This window comes from Scardinius erythrophthalmus (genome assembly GCF_964197995.2).
Source record: "Scardinius erythrophthalmus genome assembly, chromosome: 7".
In the NCBI taxonomy this organism is placed as follows: domain Eukaryota; kingdom Metazoa; phylum Chordata; class Actinopteri; order Cypriniformes; family Leuciscidae; genus Scardinius; species Scardinius erythrophthalmus.
The window spans coordinates 43,020,660-43,043,319 of record NC_138227.1 but is presented as its reverse complement, the minus strand read 5'-3'; the positions used below and the strand labels follow the sequence as shown (position 1 = coordinate 43,043,319).

The 22,660-nt window shown below is 38.5% G+C and overlaps 1 protein-coding gene across 1 annotated transcript in view; it reads left to right on the top strand.

The window, feature by feature from the left end:
* axl (AXL receptor tyrosine kinase) overlaps positions 1 to 22,660 on the top strand; it is a 44,112-nt gene that overhangs the window by 12,339 nt on the left and 9,113 nt on the right. The window contains exons 7-14 of the mRNA XM_081370795.1: positions 3,357 to 3,540; positions 10,253 to 10,392; positions 12,347 to 12,491; positions 12,588 to 12,605; positions 16,823 to 16,952; positions 18,279 to 18,370; positions 22,309 to 22,404; positions 22,522 to 22,599. Of these exons, the coding sequence (XP_081226921.1) occupies positions 3,357 to 3,540; positions 10,253 to 10,392; positions 12,347 to 12,491; positions 12,588 to 12,605; positions 16,823 to 16,952; positions 18,279 to 18,370; positions 22,309 to 22,404; positions 22,522 to 22,599 (883 nt within the window). The remainder of the gene's footprint in view (positions 1 to 3,356; positions 3,541 to 10,252; positions 10,393 to 12,346; positions 12,492 to 12,587; positions 12,606 to 16,822; positions 16,953 to 18,278; positions 18,371 to 22,308; positions 22,405 to 22,521; positions 22,600 to 22,660) is intronic.

Here is a 22,660-nt window from a genome sequence, read left to right as displayed (position 1 = left end):
GTTGTGTCGTTTGACTTTGACAAGCTTGTGATGTGTTTGTTTTGTTCCACAAATGTGAGTCAGAACCCTTGTACCCACACACGCACGCCGCTTAATCACGCTGGAGACTACAGGATCACATTTCACACTTTAAAAGAGGCCCCGTACGACTCACTTTTGAGGCCCAGTTCCCCCTATGTTCTGGGGCCCTGGTAGGACGTGTGTGTGTGTGTGTGTGTGTGTGTGTGTCATACACTCCCCTTGGCTTGAGCACCACCCCAAAGTGCCTGGTTCTAATAAAAGCAGGCTCTTGTGTCTGAGCCTTTGTCCCTCCTCTGGTTCCCCAATTCTACAGAACCGAACGCTGCAAACTCAGACAAAACACACTAACCTCAGGAAACTGAAGGATAATAAAAAAGAAATGAGGAACAATGGAAATGCCAGAAAAGTTTAACATAGCTCAACTGACGCAATACAGATTTATTTATTTAGTTATGAATATGTCCATATACAGTACCAGTGTGAAGTCATTCATTGCTTAACTAATAGGGGTGTCAACAATATAGCGTGTCACAATATATCACAAAACAAAAATGCAACAATATGTATCGTGGACAGTGACAATATGTATTGTTTAGTTCATCCAAAATAAAAATGACTGTGTGAGAAAAAAAATCAAGTTTACAGAGTTTTAGTGTCAGTACTACATTAAACTACATTATATCTAGTCAGTGACAGAGTGCAAGCATATTCATCTCAAATAATTCTGTATTTTCAGCCTCAGAATCATGAATATTTGAGTCACCATTGTGCTGTGCATTGGGTTTCCAGCACAAGTCCAAGCCAATTCATTTACACCCACAATTTAATACCAAATTTAGCATTTTAATCAACAGTACATTTTTTATTAACATTTTACAGTATCATATGTCTTGGAGTATCGCAATAATATCATATTGTGAGTTCAACTAAACATACTTTTGCCATATAATATAAAAAAAAATCAAAGACAAACAAGAAGGTGCATGATAATACATTTGGCCACAGTAAAATGATTGTATTTCACAAAGCTCAATCAATAGAGGAAACAATTTATGTCCATCTGTGAACCTTTCCAATAAAATGAACACATTTAAGAAACATGCATCTAAGCATATAGAGATATCATTCAGCTCAAATACAGAAATATGTCTGGTCAGTGTAAACGATGGTCTGGACAGAGCTAATCTAACCCATCGTAGGGGAATTCAGCAGCTGTGTGAGTCAGTAACCAGCAGTGCTCTTTTCATTGACTCTCCCTGAATCACCGAGTCCTGACTCACGTGTGACTCCTCCAGAATGAAGCCCTTCAAGATAATCAGGAAGAATAACCTCTGCATTGAGCTTTGAGTGCTATGACACATCTTCCCTTTCGTGCCGCAGCACTGATTCAATCAGTCGGTTCTTTCATTCACCCCATCAGAATACATTACAATAAACTTTATACACATTATAAAGCATGACCTCTCATTTTGTCCAGCTTGTGTTCTTCCGGTTGTATCGCTCTTTGGGAAGCCACACGTTTGAAGCTTGTTTTCATGTGAGGTTTTTAACACTGCCTCAGAGAATCTGTGAAAAATAGAAACAAGGAGACGCATGTTGTGTATACACATGCATTTTTAGAGTCATATATTGATATATGTATGTGTGTGTGTGTTTGCGTGACATATTTAATCTCTATATTCATAGAGAAAATATTAATTATACTGTATAATTATTGACAATTTTAGTAAGTAAGATTTTTTTAACTGTGAAAATATTTTCATGCCAATTAGGCACATTTTATCAAAATTTTCTTACTGTAAAAAAGCAATAATGGTGCACTGCAATACAATAATGCACAAACTACTCTGACATCGCTTGCTTTTCATTTTACATTAATGAGAATTGGGAAGCAAGATTTGCTTATTCCAGAATTACGTGCACATAACCTTAATATAATTTTCTTTGTGCAAAATATTATGCAACATATATAAACATTTATTTATTTTTAAAATGTAATTTCTTGACAGTTTCCGTGAGAAATACACATTGTATTTTTGTTGTGTTATGTTGTGTTTCTGGCTTGAACGTGCATGCAACCTGAATTCTATGGAATTCTTGTAATCATTTTTAGTCATGCCAATAAAGCTTATGTTCATTTATAAAGCCCTCGCTTTCTTTCTTCTCTGTGATTCCTACAGCCGAGAACGATTTGAGGCAGTATAACTCTAGGTAGGTGGTTGGTTATGAGGGAGGTTTGATGTTTTGAGGCTTTGCATCGGCAGCATGTTTCTCCTGCTGAGTGAGGTGTTTTCATGTGTCCTGCTGTGCCAGCAGCGTGTGTCCAGCTGGAGATGACTTTATTGAAGATGTGTGTGTGTGTGATACCTAGGAGTGTGCCAAGACCCGCTCAGGAAGATGGCTGCATGATTATGAGGAATGTTACAGGGGTCCTATTATGCCCGTGCACGAAGTCTTGATTTAGTTCTTGGGGTGTACTACAATATGTTTTCATGCTTGATTGTTCAAAAAAAATATTATTTTTCAAATATTTTACATAAAAAAACAAAAACAACAACAACAAAAATTTATATATATATATATATATATATATATAAAAAGCTTGTATATAAAGCACACATTAAAGCTTATAAGCCGATCGTGGCGTGTCTCAGGCTTAACACAACTGTGTTATTCTTTCTGCGAAAGATACAGCAACATAAAATCAAAACATATAAATGTATGTTACACATGCACTGGAAAATTATTAGATTTATACATGTACCAACAAGGAATGTGACATAATTGTGTGTTTACACAGAACAAACGTGTAAGATATATTTAATCCTGAAACTCTTTTATTTACACTGACACTAGCACAGGAACCTGGGGAAAGGAGAAGTGATAGAGGTCGCTTCTTCTTTGCCCTAAACAGAAAGTGAATGTCACACATTTGCCTCAAGTAATTTGTGGCTTGTTCCCAGTGTGTGTCCACACACCAATAAGGAAAAAGTTACTAAAACTTACTTCTTCTTGCCTCATTTAAAAAATAAAATAATAACAATCATTTCCCATGGTCGTAGGATGTCCATTCAGCATACTAACCACGTGAGAGTGTTGTTGAGTGAATCAAACGGATTTTCATTCCTTTAATATTTTGCTTATCCACAATTTGCAAAAAAAAAAAAAAAAAAAACGAAAGTGTTTGAGCATTTAAAAAAAGTTTTTTTTTTTTTTACAAACAAACATTTATTGCATTTTGGTGTTGGGCAAAGTTTTTATGTGTAATAACAAATTTTTATGTGTTATAGATAGCACTAAAAATCATCAGATCATTAAAATCCAATACCTTTCAGGTTAAAGCTTCTGGTGAAGACTCTGACCAGCTGATCTACAACCAGACGGTCAGCGCACCGGACACCAGCCGTCTGATCTCAGATCTGGAAGCGTTCAGCCAATATGATTTCAGGATGGCCTGCCAGAGCAGTCAGGGTGTCTCCAACTGGACGGCATGGGTTCCCATCAGCACCAGCGAAGGAGGTAAGCACGTTTGAGAGAAAGAACAAGCCGTACTCGTGTTCAGATTACTGTGTTACAGTGCAGTCCTCTGCTGGAGTCAGTAGAGCTTAAGTGTGTTTACAGTAGCTGGATGTGTGAGGTCTGTGTCCGCTAAACACTGAACGCTGTTTGGCATGGAAACTGTCAGGACGGGAAGAGCAGGGACTGAGAGAGACAGACATGAATGAAGAGGTGTATGTGCTAATGTACATTAGGGATGAGCCCATAGTACTTGGAATCAATCAGGAAAATACATAGGAATGATTAAAATGCCGTTCCATAATGTGCACTTGGTCCTGAAGACCTGTCTGTGAATGTGCACCGTGAGGCTCATTGTGAGGTTTTGATGTGTGTTTTCTGCTCTGGCTCTGGCTCTCTGTCAGCCGTAACTGTACTTGAGCTGTAGTAAGTTTTTCCATGCCAGATTATAGCTGAAGGAGTGTTTGTAGAAGAGAGAGCGAGGTGGGCATGTGGGTGTTGGGTACTTTCCATAAATTGGCATTATGAAATGTTTCTTTGAAACAAACGGCTGAGAGTTCAGCTTTAATACACACAGACAGAAAGAAATGGAGACATGGGGCCTGATTTATAAAATGTTGCATAGAAACCATCCTACATTTGATCTTACGATCATTTCTCAAGTGTGCGTTCGTGTGATTCGGAGAACGAACGTACGCACAAAAAACATGCTTATGCCTCTCTGCCGGATGTGAAATCTATAATTTGCAAATGATTTATAAAAATTGTGCGCAGCTGAATGGTTTCAGATTGCCTAATTAATGTCATTTACATATAAAAGAGCACCAGTCAACGTCCAAACCCTTTACTTGAGAACGGCGAGAATTGCTTAGATTTCCAAATATCAAGTATGTCTGCCTAGACCCTGACATGGCACTAAGCTCTTTTCCACGTCAAAGACTGTTTTTATAAATTATGAACGATGGCATGGATTTTAGTTCAAATCTGTGCATACGCACGCTTTATAAATGAGGCCGCTGGCGAGTTAATGCAAGCACAAGAAGAATTTCCTTCAAGCTCCTGGAAAACACTATTCCTCAGTGATTGCTCTTCATTTGTTCATTTCGTTTTGACTCCTTTATTTAAAAGAGATGTGTGTTATTTTTGTGTGTTAGAATACTTTTTCATATCCCAGCTTAAAACGAAGAGATAACAATAAATAGCCATTGATTTTTTCATAAAATGTAAACAGCTGGACTTTTTAGCACTACCACAACATTGATCACATTGTTTGATCATTCCAGCCAGCCCATCACAGCAACATCAGCTCTTTGAGGCGGAGCGATCGGTTGACCTGACCAATAACAGACGTTCGGGAAGCCTGTCTGAAAACAGTCATAATCCTTGCAGTATCATTTGGTGGCATTTGAAAGCTATGAAATGAATGTGGAGAGCATAGTTCAAGGACTTTTTTTCAAGGAATTTGATGAGAAATGTTCACATTCATATATCCGACTTTAGACTTGGGAAATCTGAGCACAGTCTGAGATATTGCTGAAGTCTCTTCTGAAGCTCTAGAAGAGACACATGGGATATTGTTCGCTGGAAAGCAGGACACTTCAGCTAATAAGCTCAATTAGCTCTCAATATAATATCCTTATATCCTGGTAGTAATAGTACCAATTACGTTCCAATTGTGAACATCAAAACGAAATGATGTTTTATTAACAAAGTTTGGGGGGAGCACGTTACAATGATCTACCCAATCATATTATATATATACAGCTGACTCACCTCCGTTCCTCGACAGTCATTTCTGCATCCCTCCGCCACCCCGACTCCTCACTCTCGGCTAGTTCCCGTCCCAGCCCGGGATACAGGGGGGGAGTACTCCGGGTTCGAAGCCAACCCCCCCGGAGAGCACGCCAAATAACCATACTCTTTTACTCTATCTAATTATTTGTAAGTGTGAACTCGTGAAATCAGAGTTTGACTGTGTGTTTCCTAATACACATCATAGGTTTAGTTGTGCATAGGTAATGCATAGTAAAATGCATCCTTTCCAATGCTTTTTCCGACATTTGTGTGCTGTTGTACTGGAAACCAGTTGTCCATAGGAACGTCCATGAACATAGTTCCAGAAGAAGCCGATGCTTCAAGCATGTGAGTGGAGCGACAGCAATTGTCCATCACTGCTCTATAATCACTCCGCTCCAACTCCACTACGGCTTTTCCATTACTTGCTCCAACACACAATGTAGTCTTGGCTCCGCGTCCACTCACATCTGGTCTACAACGATACAAACACTGACAAAAAGTTAGTTTTAAAAAGGTCTTACTTATGATTCTCTTTCTCTATGTCTTCTGCTTAACCATATTTACTTTTATTTGACTTTTCAATCTCCAGTGTATAATTTGCGTCAGTATGTGGGACGGGTGAGAGACGGGAATAATGGAGGAGAGAAGGAAATGTTTCATTTTTTCCAGGATTGGTTTTGGTCGTGGACAGCTGTACTGTGTTATGTGTGTTTATATGTGTGTGTAGGTGTGGTGTTGTTTTTGGTTATTAGTGGCGGACTCAAAGCTTTTCTTTAGCACCTCTTTTGCTGTCCCTCTGTTCTGCTTTTCTCAATCTTTCTCCCTACAAGAAAAATCACAAATTAGATTATCTGTTGTAGGGTTATCTGTTGGTATATACCACGTTACAAATGTGTGATATCATAAACTGCAGTATACATATTTGCATAGCAGATCCATTATTTTTCATAATTTCTGATATTTTTCCCATCCATTGAAAGTCCACGCAACCAAAATCTTCAGGTTTCGAATAGTTCATAAAAACACAGTAAAAATAATCCATATGAATGGAGTGGTTTAAACCAAGTCTTCTGAATAGACACGGTCACTTTATATGATGAACAGATTTAATTTGTGACACACCACATACATACCGTTCTTGCGTGACACACGCGAATAACCTTCCATTTATCACATTAGAAGTGTGTCTGTGTGTTGATCAATGTTCTTATGGATGTGTGGGAAAGTAAATGGCGACAGAATTAAAAGTTTTGGGTGAACTAACCCTTGTGTGTCACATATTCAATTGTGTCTATTTGAATATTCCTATTTTGACATTTTAAAAGAAACATCTTAGACAAAGTTAATAGTTAACTGAGAACAACACCATCTCACTTGAGCTTACAAAAAAGAGCAAACTCTGAGCAATATTTTTTTTAATCTCTTGCTCTACTAATCCTACAAATTCTCTTCAAGAAAGAATTTCCTGCTTTCCCAAACACGCTACATTGGTTTCTGTCCCTCCCCCGTTTCATGTAGCGGCCCCAGTCTCATCTGCCCTGACCTCACATGACCTTTGATTTATTCTTGCCCCCCCCCCCGCCCCGTATATGAAATACAGACATGCACACACTGTGGGAAAAGTGAATGGGGCAGAGGAATGCTGTGATGGATAGGACAGGAAAAAGAGGAGGGGGTTTGTGAAGAAGAAAAAACATACACTTTGCTAGTTTCCCAGAGTCCCACATTGCCCAAGGGATGAGAGAGAGAGAGAAAGAGAGAGAGAAAACAAAGCTGATCGCCGATATCCCAACGAATTTTGGTTTGGCACTTTCTGTTTGAACGGATTAACTTAAACCTGTGAGCTGAACTTACACAATCATAATCACATCTGCTCGTCTCCGCCAGTGCTGGAGACGCTATAAACGCTGTAAACGTAGTGGACCAGTTATTTACATTTACATTTATATTTATGCATTTGGCAGACGCTTTTATCCAAAGTGACTTACATTGCATTTCAAGGTACACATTTACATTCTTATAAGCTATGAACAGCAGTGTTTACCTCATTATCTTGCCATTAGAAAAATGTGTCTTGAAAATGTTCCTGTGAACAAACTGTCTGGACTGAATCACTACAGTAGATCAGACTTTCAGTGCCACGTTTGAGGATGTTTTAACAGAGATTGCTCATTTCAGCTGGAAAATGGCATGTGAAATACAATGCAACAACGACAACAACACTGGAACTGGAACTGGAAAATGTACATTGTTTTGAAAAATGCTGAGTTATTATTTTGCTATTGAAAATGTACGCAATTTAATGTCAGTTATTATTGGTTATTCCCTAACACTGTCCTCCACTTATTACAAGTGACAGTCTGCCACACTATGGCCATGTACACAACCACATTTAAATACGGGAGTGAATCCCCTAAATATCAAGTTCTGTGTGTTTATGAAATACTAATCACTTCCGAAATTGTGATGATTGACTGCTCATGATTTGTTTGAGCTCTGAAGGCTGCATTACAGAGCGCACTCTTGAAGTGTTGACATCTCCACTTATTATGAGGCATTTTGGTCTCATATAAAGCATTTGGATTTGTTTTTGATTTATTGTGGTATTTTTTGGCAAGATCTGGCAACGTGAACGAGTCACCTTTGTTCTTCTTGCCCATACTTGTTTAAATACAGCATTAACAACTAGTTGTTCAGTTCAGTTCAGTACACACTATATATCATTTTGTGTGAATGCGATTGTTTCTACCTGCATTTTTTGGGGAGTTAATTCGGTTTGTAGAATGTGGTTGTGTGTGTGTACAGAACAGGATTAAGCAGTAAAAGGTTAATTGGCAACTGAGTTTTTCTGTAGTGTGTGTACGTAGTGTGTTTTCCTATAAACACAGCCCTGTCTGCACGAGAGAACAGTCAAAGAAAACCTTTCTGAAAGCACATTTTACACCGTGTGCAACCGCAAACAGTAAACAACGCAATTTGTGACTAATTGCTTTAAGACTGAGGTTCAGGCCTTGTAACGCAGCACATGTGCTCAAAGAAACACTCGACTTATAGTTTCATAGTCAAAGAGATCAAAGTGCTGACTGAGGTTTACTGGTGAAACATGGCCTGGTTACATTTTAAGTAGTGATGAATAGACTAGGATCAAAACTGCAACAACCCCAACAATACCTATTGGTCCTTCCAGTTTTAGTAACAGCCAGTTTCCTGTCCCCCTATTTATCCTGGTTTCTTTGAACTGTCTGCTTGATCGTACTGGAAATTTAAATTAAGAATTCCCAGAAGTTATTGAGAGAGAAGGTTAGGCTGAAGAAATGGCAGAGGAAGGCAGAGCGCTTTTGACAAAAGTGTATTTTCACAGCCATGAGCCAGAGACACATGTGGAAACAATCAGACGTGAAACTCCTCCTGATAACATCATCTGAATGCCACGCCATGATCCTCGACGTCTCCAGCGCAGGGACGAGGATTTACAGGGTGAAGTGACAAAGAATAAGCTTTCTGTCATACCTGAAATGGAGAAAAAATAAGAAAGAAACTGTTTTGATTTGTTTTGAGCCTGATGTTTAAGAGAATTCTGTTCTGGGATGTTGGCAAACACACACACACACACACACACACACACACACACACACACAGACAGAGCTATTTCCAGCCCATTACCGTGGCCGTTGCCAGTGTGTGTTGTTATTTCTGCTGCTCTGGATTAGAAACAGAGACGGCAAAAGTGCAATGAGCTTGACAAAGAAACCGAGAGAAAAGTAAAAGAGGCTCTTTGTTACACTTTTGCAGAATATATCAAAAGTGAAAATATGTTCAGACTGTAATACAATCTTACTACTTGCTGAATACCGCAGAGAACACTTATACTATCTATTAATTAAAAAATGTGAAAGAGTGCAACACTAGGCCTTGTGCAATGTTTCACATTGTTGTCACATGACCACATCACATCACAAGTCAGTGGCATGTAGTTTTCATCTTGGAAATGGACAGTTATTTTTGCATTGTTATATTAATGAGTTAATATATCAATATAGAGATCATGCCATTAAATCTGCTGGTAAGTGTAGCGGCGATGGACAAGTGTCACTAATGTGATGCTTTGATTTTCTTGCATTTTTAGAGTAACGTGTGTTTGAAAATATATATTTCATATAAAAATCGAAAATAGTATTTTTGTGCATTTTCACTTTAGCAATAATCTTCCAAGTGTCTTCTTTGAAAAGAGATCCAACTTCAGTCTGTGCTCTTCAGCATTCAAGATTCACAGTCCATTTTCAGGTCTATGCTCAAAAAGTGAATAAATGGATTATAAATAATTTATTATATATATATATATATATATATATTAGTATAGTAAATATAATTTAGTTCCAGAAAATCCCCTAAAAATAGAAAATATTAAATAAAAAACACTATCAAACTGAAATATAGCACATTCATTTCATTGAAATAAAATAAAAACGATTTTTGACCGACAGGTGAAGAGCACCAGAGGGTTCATCTATGTACAAAAAAACATGACATGACATTTTGTCTGTTATGTTCCTGCATATGATGTACATGTATATACGTGATTCGTTATTAGTAAGTGTCTTCCTTTGTCACAGCTCTCTCTCTCTCTCTTCAGTAAAGACTCTCTCTTTGAAACTCATTTTTGGGACACATGACCTCCCAAGTGTAGCCTTATCTCTCATATGTTGTAGAGATGAGCCCCTAGCCAAATGAGTGTAAACTTTATAAATGAAATGAAAGCATGATCGCAGATCTAGCCGCATTGAGTCTCTCAGAAAATAGGGCATCTAAGCATCTTATCCACTGATAAGCAACGAGAGTGTAGATGTTCTATGTTGGTTCTGTTGGTGTTCTTCCTGTCACACAGTTTTGATTATTTTTGTTGTTTTATTTGTTTTAGTTCCGGATTCGGCCCCAGACAATGTGACGGTTGAGGTGAACGGAACAGAAGTGTTCCTGAGATGGTCCGAACCTTCTGGAAAGATTAATGGCCAACTGCAGGGATACATGATAGAGTACAGTGCGCCAAGTGTGGATAAGGTAACCGTAAACAGTCACACACACACAGACACACACTCACACACACGTACGCACACACACATACGCACACACACATTGTTTTTTATGTTTAATGGGAACTCTACCATTGACATAATAGTTTTTATACTGTACAAACTGTATATTCTCTCCCCTTACACTAACTCTACCCCTAAACCTGCCCATCATACACAACTTTCTGTGTTTTTACATAAAAAACAAACAAACATCACAGTATGATTTATAAGCTGTTTTCCTGTTCCTTCAGACAAGGATTTCAGACATTTTGTCTCCATAACGCAGGGTTTACTAGGACCATGCACACTGATAACAAACTTTTTTTTTACTTTTGGATTTCCATTCCTTAATCTTGGAAAAATTACCATTTGTTTTGGACCTGGTAATACCTTGGTATATGAATATGGTATCATTCAGTACTATTGTATTGCCATGTTGTATTGGGAAACAATTTTTTTTTGTAAAGTCCAGCAAAAATGTTCCGTAGAATTGCATCTTATTCCCTGGGATTTTGAATTAAAAATGACATCAACGACTTGACTTCAAACATGAAATCAAATTTGTTCCATTACATTCTTTTCTCTCATTGAATAGCTGTGTCGATCCATCAGTTTACAGAAATCAGTGTTTCATGTTGACTCGAACATCTCATTTGCTTTGCTGAAAATCCAGCATAAAGCAGCATGAATTCCATGTTGTTCCAGGCTGGTTTATACTGGTTAGAGCTGGTCTAGTGGTCCCACGCAGGTCCCAGCATGAAGAACGTACCTTATGCTGGTGACCAGCAATGCTGTTTTTTTCAGCAGGGTTCAGTTGTTGTCATATCGGGCCCTATAATACATCCGGTGCAATGCAGCCCCAGGCGCAACGCAAGTGTTTTTTGCTAGTTTCAGCCTGACGCAGTTATCATTTTCACATCCTGCGTGTTGTTTAAATAGCAAATGCATTTGTGCCCATCTGTGCGCCCATGGGCGTGCTGGTCTGAGAACGAGTGTGTGTTCTGGCGCATTGTTGGTGCGTTGCTATTTTGAGGCACTGAAATAGTCTGAGCCATTGACCAACTGAAACCTGGTATAAAGTCAATGGTGTAATATTTTTGTTATTTAAAGAGCATGTTAGTAATGTGCTCCTATAGACGGGTACACAACGCGCATACACTCTGCTTATTACACACACAGGGACAGCAGCACACAAACATGCCAAATATTAAAAATAAAAGGATTACAGTGTAAAAGTTTATTATTGTGTAAATAAAGATATGGTGGAATGAATCCGGCTTGTCCCGTAGAAGGTCTGCTTGCGAGCTTTAACCTCGTGCACGAACAGATCCTTTTGCGCTCTGGAGATGCATTCGGTCTTTCCACTATCAAATTCCGTCGTGTAAATGGCGAATCCGCCATGGCGTGAGCACAACTGGCATTTTAAGGGAATGGGAGATGAGACTCTGATTGGTTTATTGCACCCCAATTACCGTCTTTCAACATTGAAATATGGTTGAAAATAAGTCGGTCCGCCTTGGACAGGTTTTCGACGTGACAACGTGTTTTCAACAGATAATCTAAGACAGGATAAGTCAGTTATACATGCTAACGGAGAAAAACAACCTATCAAACCATGTTCATTATTATCTAAAATAAATTTAAAGAGTTTTACATATTCCATCACGACGTTGAAGATCGACCTGTTTTCAATGTTGAAAAGTCGTAATTAGACGTTAAAGATTTACGTCTATTCAACGTCTAATAGACGACTTTTTGCTAGCTGGGACATTACGCCCAAAACACACCCATTACTCATCAAGAGAATAGGGACAACCCCTTTAGACCATGTGCCGGGTACACCGACCATTTTTGCGCCATGCGCTTTAGACCATGTGCTTAGATTGTTAAAATAGGGCCCATCATTTCACTGATTCGCCTGCATATGTCCATTCTGGCAGGTTCTGGTGGACACGGGTTTGGACACAGAGATGCTTGTCAATCTCTCAGCTCCCCTGTCGAACGTTTCCTTCAGACTGTGTGCGTACACTGGTGCAGGACAGGGACCCTGGACGCCCCTCCAGACCATCATGCTCTTTCATCCAGGTATGAAAGCACACAGACGATTATCTAAAATACTCACATGCTGGTCAAACATTTCCACTCAATGTTAATGGTCTCTTTTCTTGCAATGTTTTGCAGAAACCGGGCAATCCAGAGGTGAGTGATATATACACACATACGAGTGGGAACTTCCCATTGACTTTTATTAGTCTTTCATTAGTCTTTTTATATTGATCTAATTCAATTTGTTCTATCCTAACCTAACCCTTAAAGAAACCTTTTTACATTTGTATGTTTTAATCAAGATGTTATTTTACTGAGGTGATTTCAGACATATATGTGATTTGCTGCCGCAAGAAATCCGGACCCACACAAGATATGGAAGTGGACTTTTCCTTTTACTTCCCTTATTTAGTGCCCTTCTTGAAATGTTTTCTGTTTGCTGTTGCTGTCTCAGAAAAAGAGGAAGAAAAAGATAAATTAAGGAAAGAAAGGAACAGAAAGAAATGAAAGGAAAGGAAAGCAGTTACAGACAGAACCTGTGAGGAGTTTTGTTGAGTGGGAGGCATGTTTAAAGAGAAACAGAGACTTTAGGACGATTTCGAGAAGCAACACACCCTGTTGCAAAATTGGACATCCTGCACTGAGGTCATTTAATGAGCTAATCCAACCAATGACCAATTGAACAAAACACACATCCAGCCCTAGACACACACACACACACACACAGACACACACACACACACACACACACACACACACACAGGTATATACCCACTATCCAAACTGTATATTCCCCTTACACTAACCCTACACCTAAACCTACCCATCACACACAACTTTCTGCATTTATACATTTTCAATACACTACATTTAGTATGATTTATAAGCTGTTTTCTTCATGGGGACCAAAAAATGATTGTCCCCATAAGGTCAAGATTTGCTGGTATTACTATCCTTGTAGGGAATACCAGGTACACACACACACACAAAGAAAGAGAGAGAGATAGTTTCTAGCCTCTTACAGATGTGCTTTAAGGCGACCAGGTGACCATGATAACATATTAAGACACGTCAGATATTGCTCTGGTGAGCATAGTGCAACACTATTTATTTGTGCAAGCCATGTTTGAATCTAGCCTGGTGTAATTTGACTAGATGATCTTGTTTAAATTCACAATTGTTTGTAAGGATCAGATCATGGCTTCTTCAGTCATTTAAACTAACCGTGACTAATTTTCAGCAAGTCTGCAATACGAAGTCATGCATGCTCTTCTAATGTAAGGCTATAACTATAACTAGCCACTGACACTACAGCAAATTTCAGGTGTGAGGGCAATACATGAATGAATAAATAAATAAAGAACTAGGAGTTTATATTCAGAGTCAATAGCCAATGCAGCAATGATTAGACTGGGCAAGTATGATACATTTTCCAGATCTGGTAAGAACGGTTGCTTCTGCATTTTGATTAAATGGAACCAGATTGTTTACAGAGACAACAGGAAATCCAGCCAGCAGTGCATTATGATAATCTTGAGTTCATGAATGCATAGACTAGCGTTTCTGCATCAGGAACAGAAAGCATGTTTCGTAACTTAGATTTCTCAGGAAGAAGAATGTTGTCAAGGAGAAAAATAAGACCTTAAGAAATAGTGATCTCAGTGCATTCATTTTTGTAGCAGCTTATGTTTAAAGGTTTAGGTTTAAAGGTTTCTTTATTTTGTCAGAATTTGATTCAAGTAGCACTTTATTTATGTAGCACATTTACAACAGCCAACAATGTTGTAATGTCCATTTACAACATTTAGGCTGACCAAAGTGCTTTACAGAACCACCAGATAAATAATAAGAAAATAATACCTGCATAAACTTAGCTTGATTGTAGGAAATTACTGACCATGAGAAGCGCCACACCGCGTTGCATTGTGAGTAGGACGACTCAAGGCAATTTGCGTGCTCAACAGTAAATCAGTCACTATCAGTGTTGCCAACTATTTTCAATGGAAAGTAGCTAAATGCCATTAGATGATGTGCTAACTGTCGGATCTTTACAACCGCTTTCTCTCCTAATCCGTGCTCATATGCTATATTTTAATATGATATATAGTCGATCGTCCAAAAAAGCTATTCTGATTTGCACATTTTCTGTCAGACAATGGAAAAGAGTATGATAAACAGTAGTGGTTGACTACTTTTACCAGCAGTCCAAAATTTCCCTAGATTTTTTTTTTTGGAAAAAGTCGCTAAATTGGTCTGAAAAGTCGCTAAGTTTTCAACACTGATCTCTATTTTATATATATATATATTAGGGGTGGAGCCGAACCCGAATACGGTATTCGGAAAGGCACAAATAACGTGTTTTTTACGAATACTTATTTCGAACAAATACTTTTTAAAATATTTGTATTCGGGAACAAGAAAAACTTTATATCAAAAAGCTGCGTTTCCTCATGAGACCGCAGTGCAGAGTGAGTGAGTGAGTAAAAGAGGTGACTGACACCTCTCAAACCCGGTAGTTGATGCGCGTGCATGCCCGAGCCACGAAGCGCGTGCCGTTGCGTCCTCTTCATAGTTCATAAGCGCTGAGACATAGCGACTGGCGGTGCTGCTGATGTGGTGGCTGTAAATCCACTTGTTGATAAGAAAGGAGGAAAGAGCCACATATGGAAATATTTTGGATTAGGCTAATATCACGTTGTCATAAGGGGCCGTTCACATAGCGCGGTTTTTGCGCGTGCAGATTTCAAATGTAGGCGCGCTCGTTTTTCCAGGCGCGCCTATGGTTGCATAGCAACGACAGACGCAGGTTTAAAAAGCCCTTTTAAAATTAAATATGAATGCAGTTTTGGATCAAATAAAAGTACAGTCAAGTCAAATAAAACACGTTTTATCTCCTGTATAGTTTGGTAACAAAGATACCATTCATTAACATTACTTAAAGTCCCCGTGAACCGGAAGTTGCAAACGACTTTTCTCCAGTGTTATGACGTATTTCCCAGAACAGAGGGCAGGGTTTTACTCTAGCGCTCCTCCTCTCCATCTCTGCTCATAACAGACTAACGGTTTGAGGGGAGTGGTTAAGCGTTTCCCAACCTAATTCCTCAAACCTACGTCATCAGAGAAGGTCCTCCAATGCAGAGGGGAGGGGCATTTTCAGATTTTGATTAAAGATTACCATGGTAAAAATTTTTTTTTTTAAATATTTTCTTGCACGGATTAATTGTTCACCACAAGACTAGTAATATGCGCTAACAAAGTAAATAGGGTCAATTTTGATTTCATGGGGACTTTAATGCTTTATTAAACATCAACACATTGAGCGAACAATATATTTTTACAACATTAATTAATGTTTGTGAATGTTATTTATTACAAACATTCGATTGGTCATGTTTGTTCACTTCATTCATTGTGCATTAAATAATGTTAACAGAAATAATGTTAACTTTTGATTTTAAAAATGTATTTTTAAATTAACCCAAGGAGAATAATTGCGACAGTATAATTGTTTATTGTTAGGTCACTTTATCTTATGTTATCTAACAAATGGAATCTTATTGTAAAGTGTTTTTAATACTACAGTTTCCATCTTTTGTAATCTAAATTAAGCTTTGGTACCAAAATAGGTACAGAGAACCGTGGATTTTCACTGGTAGCCTATACCGAATACTGAAATTTTGGTATCGTGACAACACTAGTAGCTCTGTTAGCTCGGTAATTTAGACAATAGGCTGTTGACAGAGTAACGTTAACGTAGGTAATGGCTGTTATGTTTTTTTTCTTTTCAATGACGTTCCTTGTTACATGTTCATTGCTTGATTTATGGAAAAACATCAACCAATATTGCATATCCATAATTATTATAATGGATATAATTAAAGAATACTTACACTATAACGTAAATTAGAAGTGTAACGCAAAAAAAAATAGATTTTTACGCCTATTTTGAATTTTACTCGAATACAAATACAAATACAAATACTTTTCCCCCCTCAACAAATACAAATACAGATACAAATACCGGCTGCTTTGCACACCCCTAATATATATATATATATATAACACTCTTATTCTCTGTTAATTTCTCTAACGTGGAGACTTGGTGAGATATTCTGATTCTGATTCTGAATCCATTCGTAGCTTTGTAGAGATGGAAAAGGAAAAGCACAACTCTTTTCTTCAAAAATGTGTCTACAAAACAAAAGCACAGACAGAAAATACATTACACTCAGAGGTTGTCATGCTTTGAAATCCTGTTTAATAGGCAGTTCGCTAGGTTTTGAAACAAAGCTATACATACACATCAGTGCTTGCATGTTTTTCCTCTTTATACTCAAGTTTAAATGGACATAATTGTCTTTTTACATCAGGTCTCTCGAGTCCTCCGGCATTCTCCTGGCACTGGTGGTACGTGGTGATGGCCATCGCCGTCGCTGTCGCTCTAGCTGTGCTCTTGGCTGTGTATGTGACCAAGCTGAGGCGGAAGGAGACGCGCTTCGGGTGGGTGGTGATGAGGCTTTTACTGTCTTTTCCATTCAGTGGCCACACACATTTTCTGTGTTTTTCTTTTCAGGATTCTGACAGCAGAGATGTCAATGCTACTATTAAACTTAACTGAAAAATGGCAGGAAACTGATTGACTGATTAAAAATGAAAGTCGTGCAAACGGCCACTTTTTCTCTATATCGGTGTCAGTGTTTCTGAACTCCCTGAAACGCCTCCAATGTAGTCTTGAGTTTCTTCCGGGGATGAACACGTCACAATATTCCTCATTTAAATAATTAATGCGCAGAATGCGTTGAGTTAGTTAGTAGTGTGTTGAAACTGGCGGTTATGGTAAGGGGCGGGACATTTCCCAAACACACTCGAAGCGCTTGACCAATCACAACACACTGATCCATCCGACCAATCAGAGCACATTGTGCTTTTCAGAAGGAGGAGCTTCAAAGAGACAGGAACTAAACAGAGCTTAGTTACTGACAGACTGGGAAGATAGGAGCTGCAACAATGGAGAATATGGAGAAAAACAATCTGTTTTTTTTTTAACATTCAAGTATGAAACCTGTTTTAGTAGAGCCCAAAAGACTTTGTAAAAGGGCATAATAGGGCCTCTTATAGATAGAAACTCTTAAGATGTAATCCTACATTGTTTTTCACCCAAATTTTTCCACAATTGACTAGACCCAATGACATAATTTTTGCATCTTGCTGTTTACATCATTGGACAAAAAACTGTATGCACCCATGAGTTGGTGATGATGTCATCAATGTTTTAGTTTATTTTCCAAGAAAGGGAACGCTGCATTTTAAGTGCATATCACCAGGAGTTCTTTCCTGACTGTCATAAATTTAGCTTGCATGAGGAGTTTGCGTGTTCTCCCTGTGCAGGGTTTTCCCCACGGTTCAAAGACATGTGGCACAGGTGAATTGGAGACATTAATTGTCAGTAGCTGTAAATGTGAATGTAAGTGTGTGTCTGTGTGTATTAGCACTATGACGGACTGGTCATCTATCCAGAGTGTTTTTCTCTGCCAATGGCCTGAGATGCTGGAAATAAGCGCCATCATCCATTCATAACCTTATAGGACATGCGTTTTAATTGCAAAAAAAATGTTGATTCCATGGGGTCGGGCATCATTCTTTTTAGTAAAATTAATTAATGAGAAAATGTGGAATATCTGTTAAGTGTACATATTTTTGTTTAGTGACGTTTACTATAGGTATAATATAGGTATTTAACATTACCAAAAAATACAATGACTGAATAAATAAATACAAAGGGGTTCTGTTTCATGTGAAATATGTACATTTGTGTGTGTTGTACAGTGAGGCATTTGAACCCATGATGGAGAGCGGTGAACTCGTGGTTCGATACCGAGCTCGTCGCACGTACAGCCGACGCACGACAGAAGCCACACGTGAGTTTGCTTTTTCTCTAGCCATATATGAAACTGTCTGATTCTGAGTCTTTACTTGCACATGAAGCTGTAACTAGAACAGTAACACCTGGTCAAAAATGGATCAATGAAAGTCTTAGATGGGCTTCAACTCCACGTCTTAGGTGGGCTTTTTACCAAACTTATACTGCTGGTTAAATTGTAGGTTTGAAAATCTCCATTTTACTTTTACACTGTAAATGATGTCATGGTAAGGTTAACATACTGAGTTAGTATTTTATATCCTCCCATTGTCGCCTTTACAAAGAAAAGACGCTGTTGTGTTGTATTGACTCTCACACCTGTCTGACAGAAAAGTTGAGTGTCAGCATTACATTCGCACAGACTGAAGACTAAAACCTAAACTTTAACACTTTTCTTTAGCTGTCTTGTAAGCAGTGCTATTTCTCTCAGGAAACTTACTATCATAAAATGCATAATTTCATGATGATGTGAAGAATATATGTAAATGAATGGTCTCAACAGTATTATATGAAGGAAAATCAGCCAACCCCGCTTCTGAGTACACTTGAGATGTGTTCACTGTTGTTTGGCAGAGGTTTGAAGGAAATAAGCATGCACTCATCTAACCTGGCATCACATTTCACCCTCAAACTGCTGGATCTATTACTGACAGGGACAGATTGACACTGACGTGCCTCAACATGCAGGAGCAACAAAACTGGATAGAAAGAGGGAGAAGTGAACCTTGAGAAAAACAGATGAAGAAATTTTTTTTTAAGCATAATATAGAAACATGATAAATGGGTGTTGGCTTTGAAACCTGACTGAACCCAACACACACATTATTTTACATCTATCTTTGTGAGGACATTAATTGACACAATGCAATCTCTAGCTCCTTAACCTAAAGTGCGTAAAGCTAATATAACCTTATCCCTAAAACCTAGTCTTGACCCTCAAACAGGCATTTAAAGGGGTTTCAGAAAGAGAGGACCGGACAAAATGTCCTCTATTTACTCTCTTTGTCCTCACTTTGATGGTCTAAAGATACAGTAGTTTTACGTGCACACATGAAGAACCTGATTTCACCGAGTAAAACATGTTCCTGGATCAACATCTTTGTTGATCCTGGAACAACATTCCAATCAATCAATCAGATCTGAGGGAAAAGTTTACAGTTTATGTCAAGTTTAGGCTTACAACCAGGGTAAGGTGCTTCTACATCAGTGTTATTCATCTGTCATTTCCCTCTGATTTTAGGGATAAGTTTTGAGTAGGGTTAGGTTTAGGGGTTGGGATGAGGTAAGGACTACTTTTTCGGACAGAAATGTTTGGAATGAACAGAATATCACAGGAATGAACAAAATATGTTGACCCAGGAACAAGTCCAATTTGGGGAAATTAGGACGTGCAGTACACAGAGAGAGAGAGAGAGAGAGAGAGAGAGAGAGAGATTAACTGTCTCTTAACCTGAAATATTCCTTTAACATCAGGGATACACATCCATCCAAGTGCATTTGAATTGATTTGTTTTTTTCTTATGTTTCCTACTACTTTAATAAATGTTTTACCTCACCTGTGTCATGAGAATGAGTTGAAAGTAAATGAGATGTGTAAAAGTATTTACAAATATTGGCTATACTGTAATCCTCATGCATATCTCAGTGCTGTCATGAGCTCAATCGCTAAAACAAAAGCTGAGTGTTGCTCTAGAGTAGAAACATCTGCATTATCTCAAGATCTGGTATCTGAGCCAGAGATTTCCAGGGAAGCCTGACGTCATGTGTTGTGAGATAGTGAGAGAGTACGGTCATGATGGCGTTCATATGAATGTGATCTTGTTTTGTAGTAAAAGGTGGAGGGTTTATGTCATCTGGACAAGCTCCATAATATTTTGTTTTTGCTCTCACTCCCTTTCTATCTTGATTTCCATTCGGGGTTCATTTGTAGAGCAAAACAATCTTGCAACATCATAGAGTTCTTCAGATTTCTCTTTGGCAGCGTACACACTGCTGCTAAATGCAGTTCCCTATCAGTTGCTCACGTTCAACGCTACGTCCCCCCAGCCTTCAGTGGCATTCAGTTCAGGTGGACAATGCCCCTGTGCTCCAGGCAGAGATTGCAGTCCAGTCCCTCCAGCCGATATGAAGACCGGCTTCTACAGCCCGTACTTCATCCTTCAGGGAACGAGGGTTACATTTGTAACAGAGACGTTTTCACTCCCTCTACTGAGCACACAAAGTTTGCTACTTCAGGAGTGTCAATCGCATTCCTCAGTCAGAGTTCATAGTTCAGCTAGTTCATCTGTGCTTTTGAGCTCGAGTCCTTTATCTCAAATGGCAAGCCAAATCTCTTTACTTTCAACACACTTGAGATAAATATAAAAAGGCAAAAATGCTCCCAAAGTAACAGAACCGAACTGTTCAGTCATTTTAGGAATTCACAAACTCCATTTGTCACTAATAAAACTTTGCAGTGTGAATGAGAAGAACAAAGCTCTTTAAGTGGATTAAAAAGTCAGGAGAGGGGAAAAGACATGCACGTACTTTCCATCTTGCATAGCCCCTAAAGGGACATGGTGGTAAAATAAAAAATGAGACGGGAGGAAAAATTATATTCCAATGCTTTTGCGTTCTCTGAAATGTTTTGCGTTCCCCCAAGAAACCTTGCGTTCGCTCACAAAACCTTTGGAGCTCTTTGCTTGCAAAACCAAATTTTCTCGGAGGAATGCAAACCATTTGCGAGAGAAAGCAAAAGCAACTAAAACAAATACTTTTTCCTCCATCTCAATTTTGTTTTCCTTCACCATGTCCCTTTAGGGGCTCTGTACCATTTCCTTTTGCTTCATTGCATTGTTAATCAGGTTTTAATCCACTTTTTGATCTCGGACCACCAGAATATTGTACCATTATTGTTATTTTGTTCATTATTATTATTAGAATATTATTAAGCAAGAGCATTTTTTCTGTAATATCTTAAATTTGACATGGGAATTCATGGGAATAGCATCATTCTTTGTTTTCGTACAAGACATTTAACTTTCAATCAAAAACGTAACACGATTATCATTAGGGTTGGGTACTGAACTCTAATTACGTCGGTACTACCAAGTAACGATTCACATCAGTCGGTGCCAAATTTCAGTACCTGAGAACTCATCTGGGCGCGAGAGTAATATTTAAATACTACACGCTAATACATCTTTTGCGTGTCTCTGTGTGAATGAGTGGCGCAGACGCGTGGTTTCATTTACCACACACACACACACACACACACACACACACACACACACACACACTGAAGCACGCGTGACGTTTGGTTTAACTTAATAATATATTACTGTTGTACATTTAGATCCCACTTTTTCTTCTATGTTGTAATTTTAACAGTATAAAGCTCAGTTGTGCCGCATGTTGTTTGACAAAAAATTAAATTTCATATAAAGGATCAATTAAATTAATGTTTTATGTCTTCATTTGATTACTAGAAAATTTCACAACAAAACATTTCATAGAATTTTTATTTTATTATTACTAAAATGTTTTATTTTTTTTTATATTCAACACATTCATCATAGACAATGGCAGACAGCGACCAAGGCAGCTCTGGCATAATGTCAATAACACTTCTATAAATGACTTACAGTTTCTGTACAGTTTTTGAGGTAAACATGCCTAAAGTACTGTACAGAAAAAAGGTACCGGTACAGATTAAAATGTGAACGGTACCCAACCCTAATTATCATGCATTTAGTGTCAACAGATATCACCTTTAACTCACTCTGGTTGATAGTGTGTCACTTGGTGATTGTATTACAATACAAAGAGAAAATGTCAAAGACAATATTCTCTCTAAAGAATAGGATTATATTGTTTGTATGGCATGATGTTGAAAACGCTCTCAAAGAGGCTTTGAAAACTGATGCTAATCTCTCAGGTGGCTGTTTCTTTTCTCAGTAAACTCTCTGGGGATCAGCGATGAGCTCAAACAAAAGTTACAGGACGTGATGGTGGACAGACATAAGCTAACGCTGGGAAAAACACTCGGGGAAGGTGAGCGTTACATGACTGCTGTTGGGATCTGTGACTTGTATTGTCCGGACTCACGATCAGATCAGATAAAGGCTTGTGTGTGTGTGTGTGTGTGTGTGTGTGTGTGTGTGTGTGCAGGTGAGTTCGGCTCTGTTATGGAGGGTTTACTCACTCAGGAGGACTCTGTGCTCAAAGTGGCAGTGAAGACCATGAAAAGTGAGTCAATAACGCCCACAGCATCTCTGAAAACACATGCAAGCATTTCCATCCAACTAAC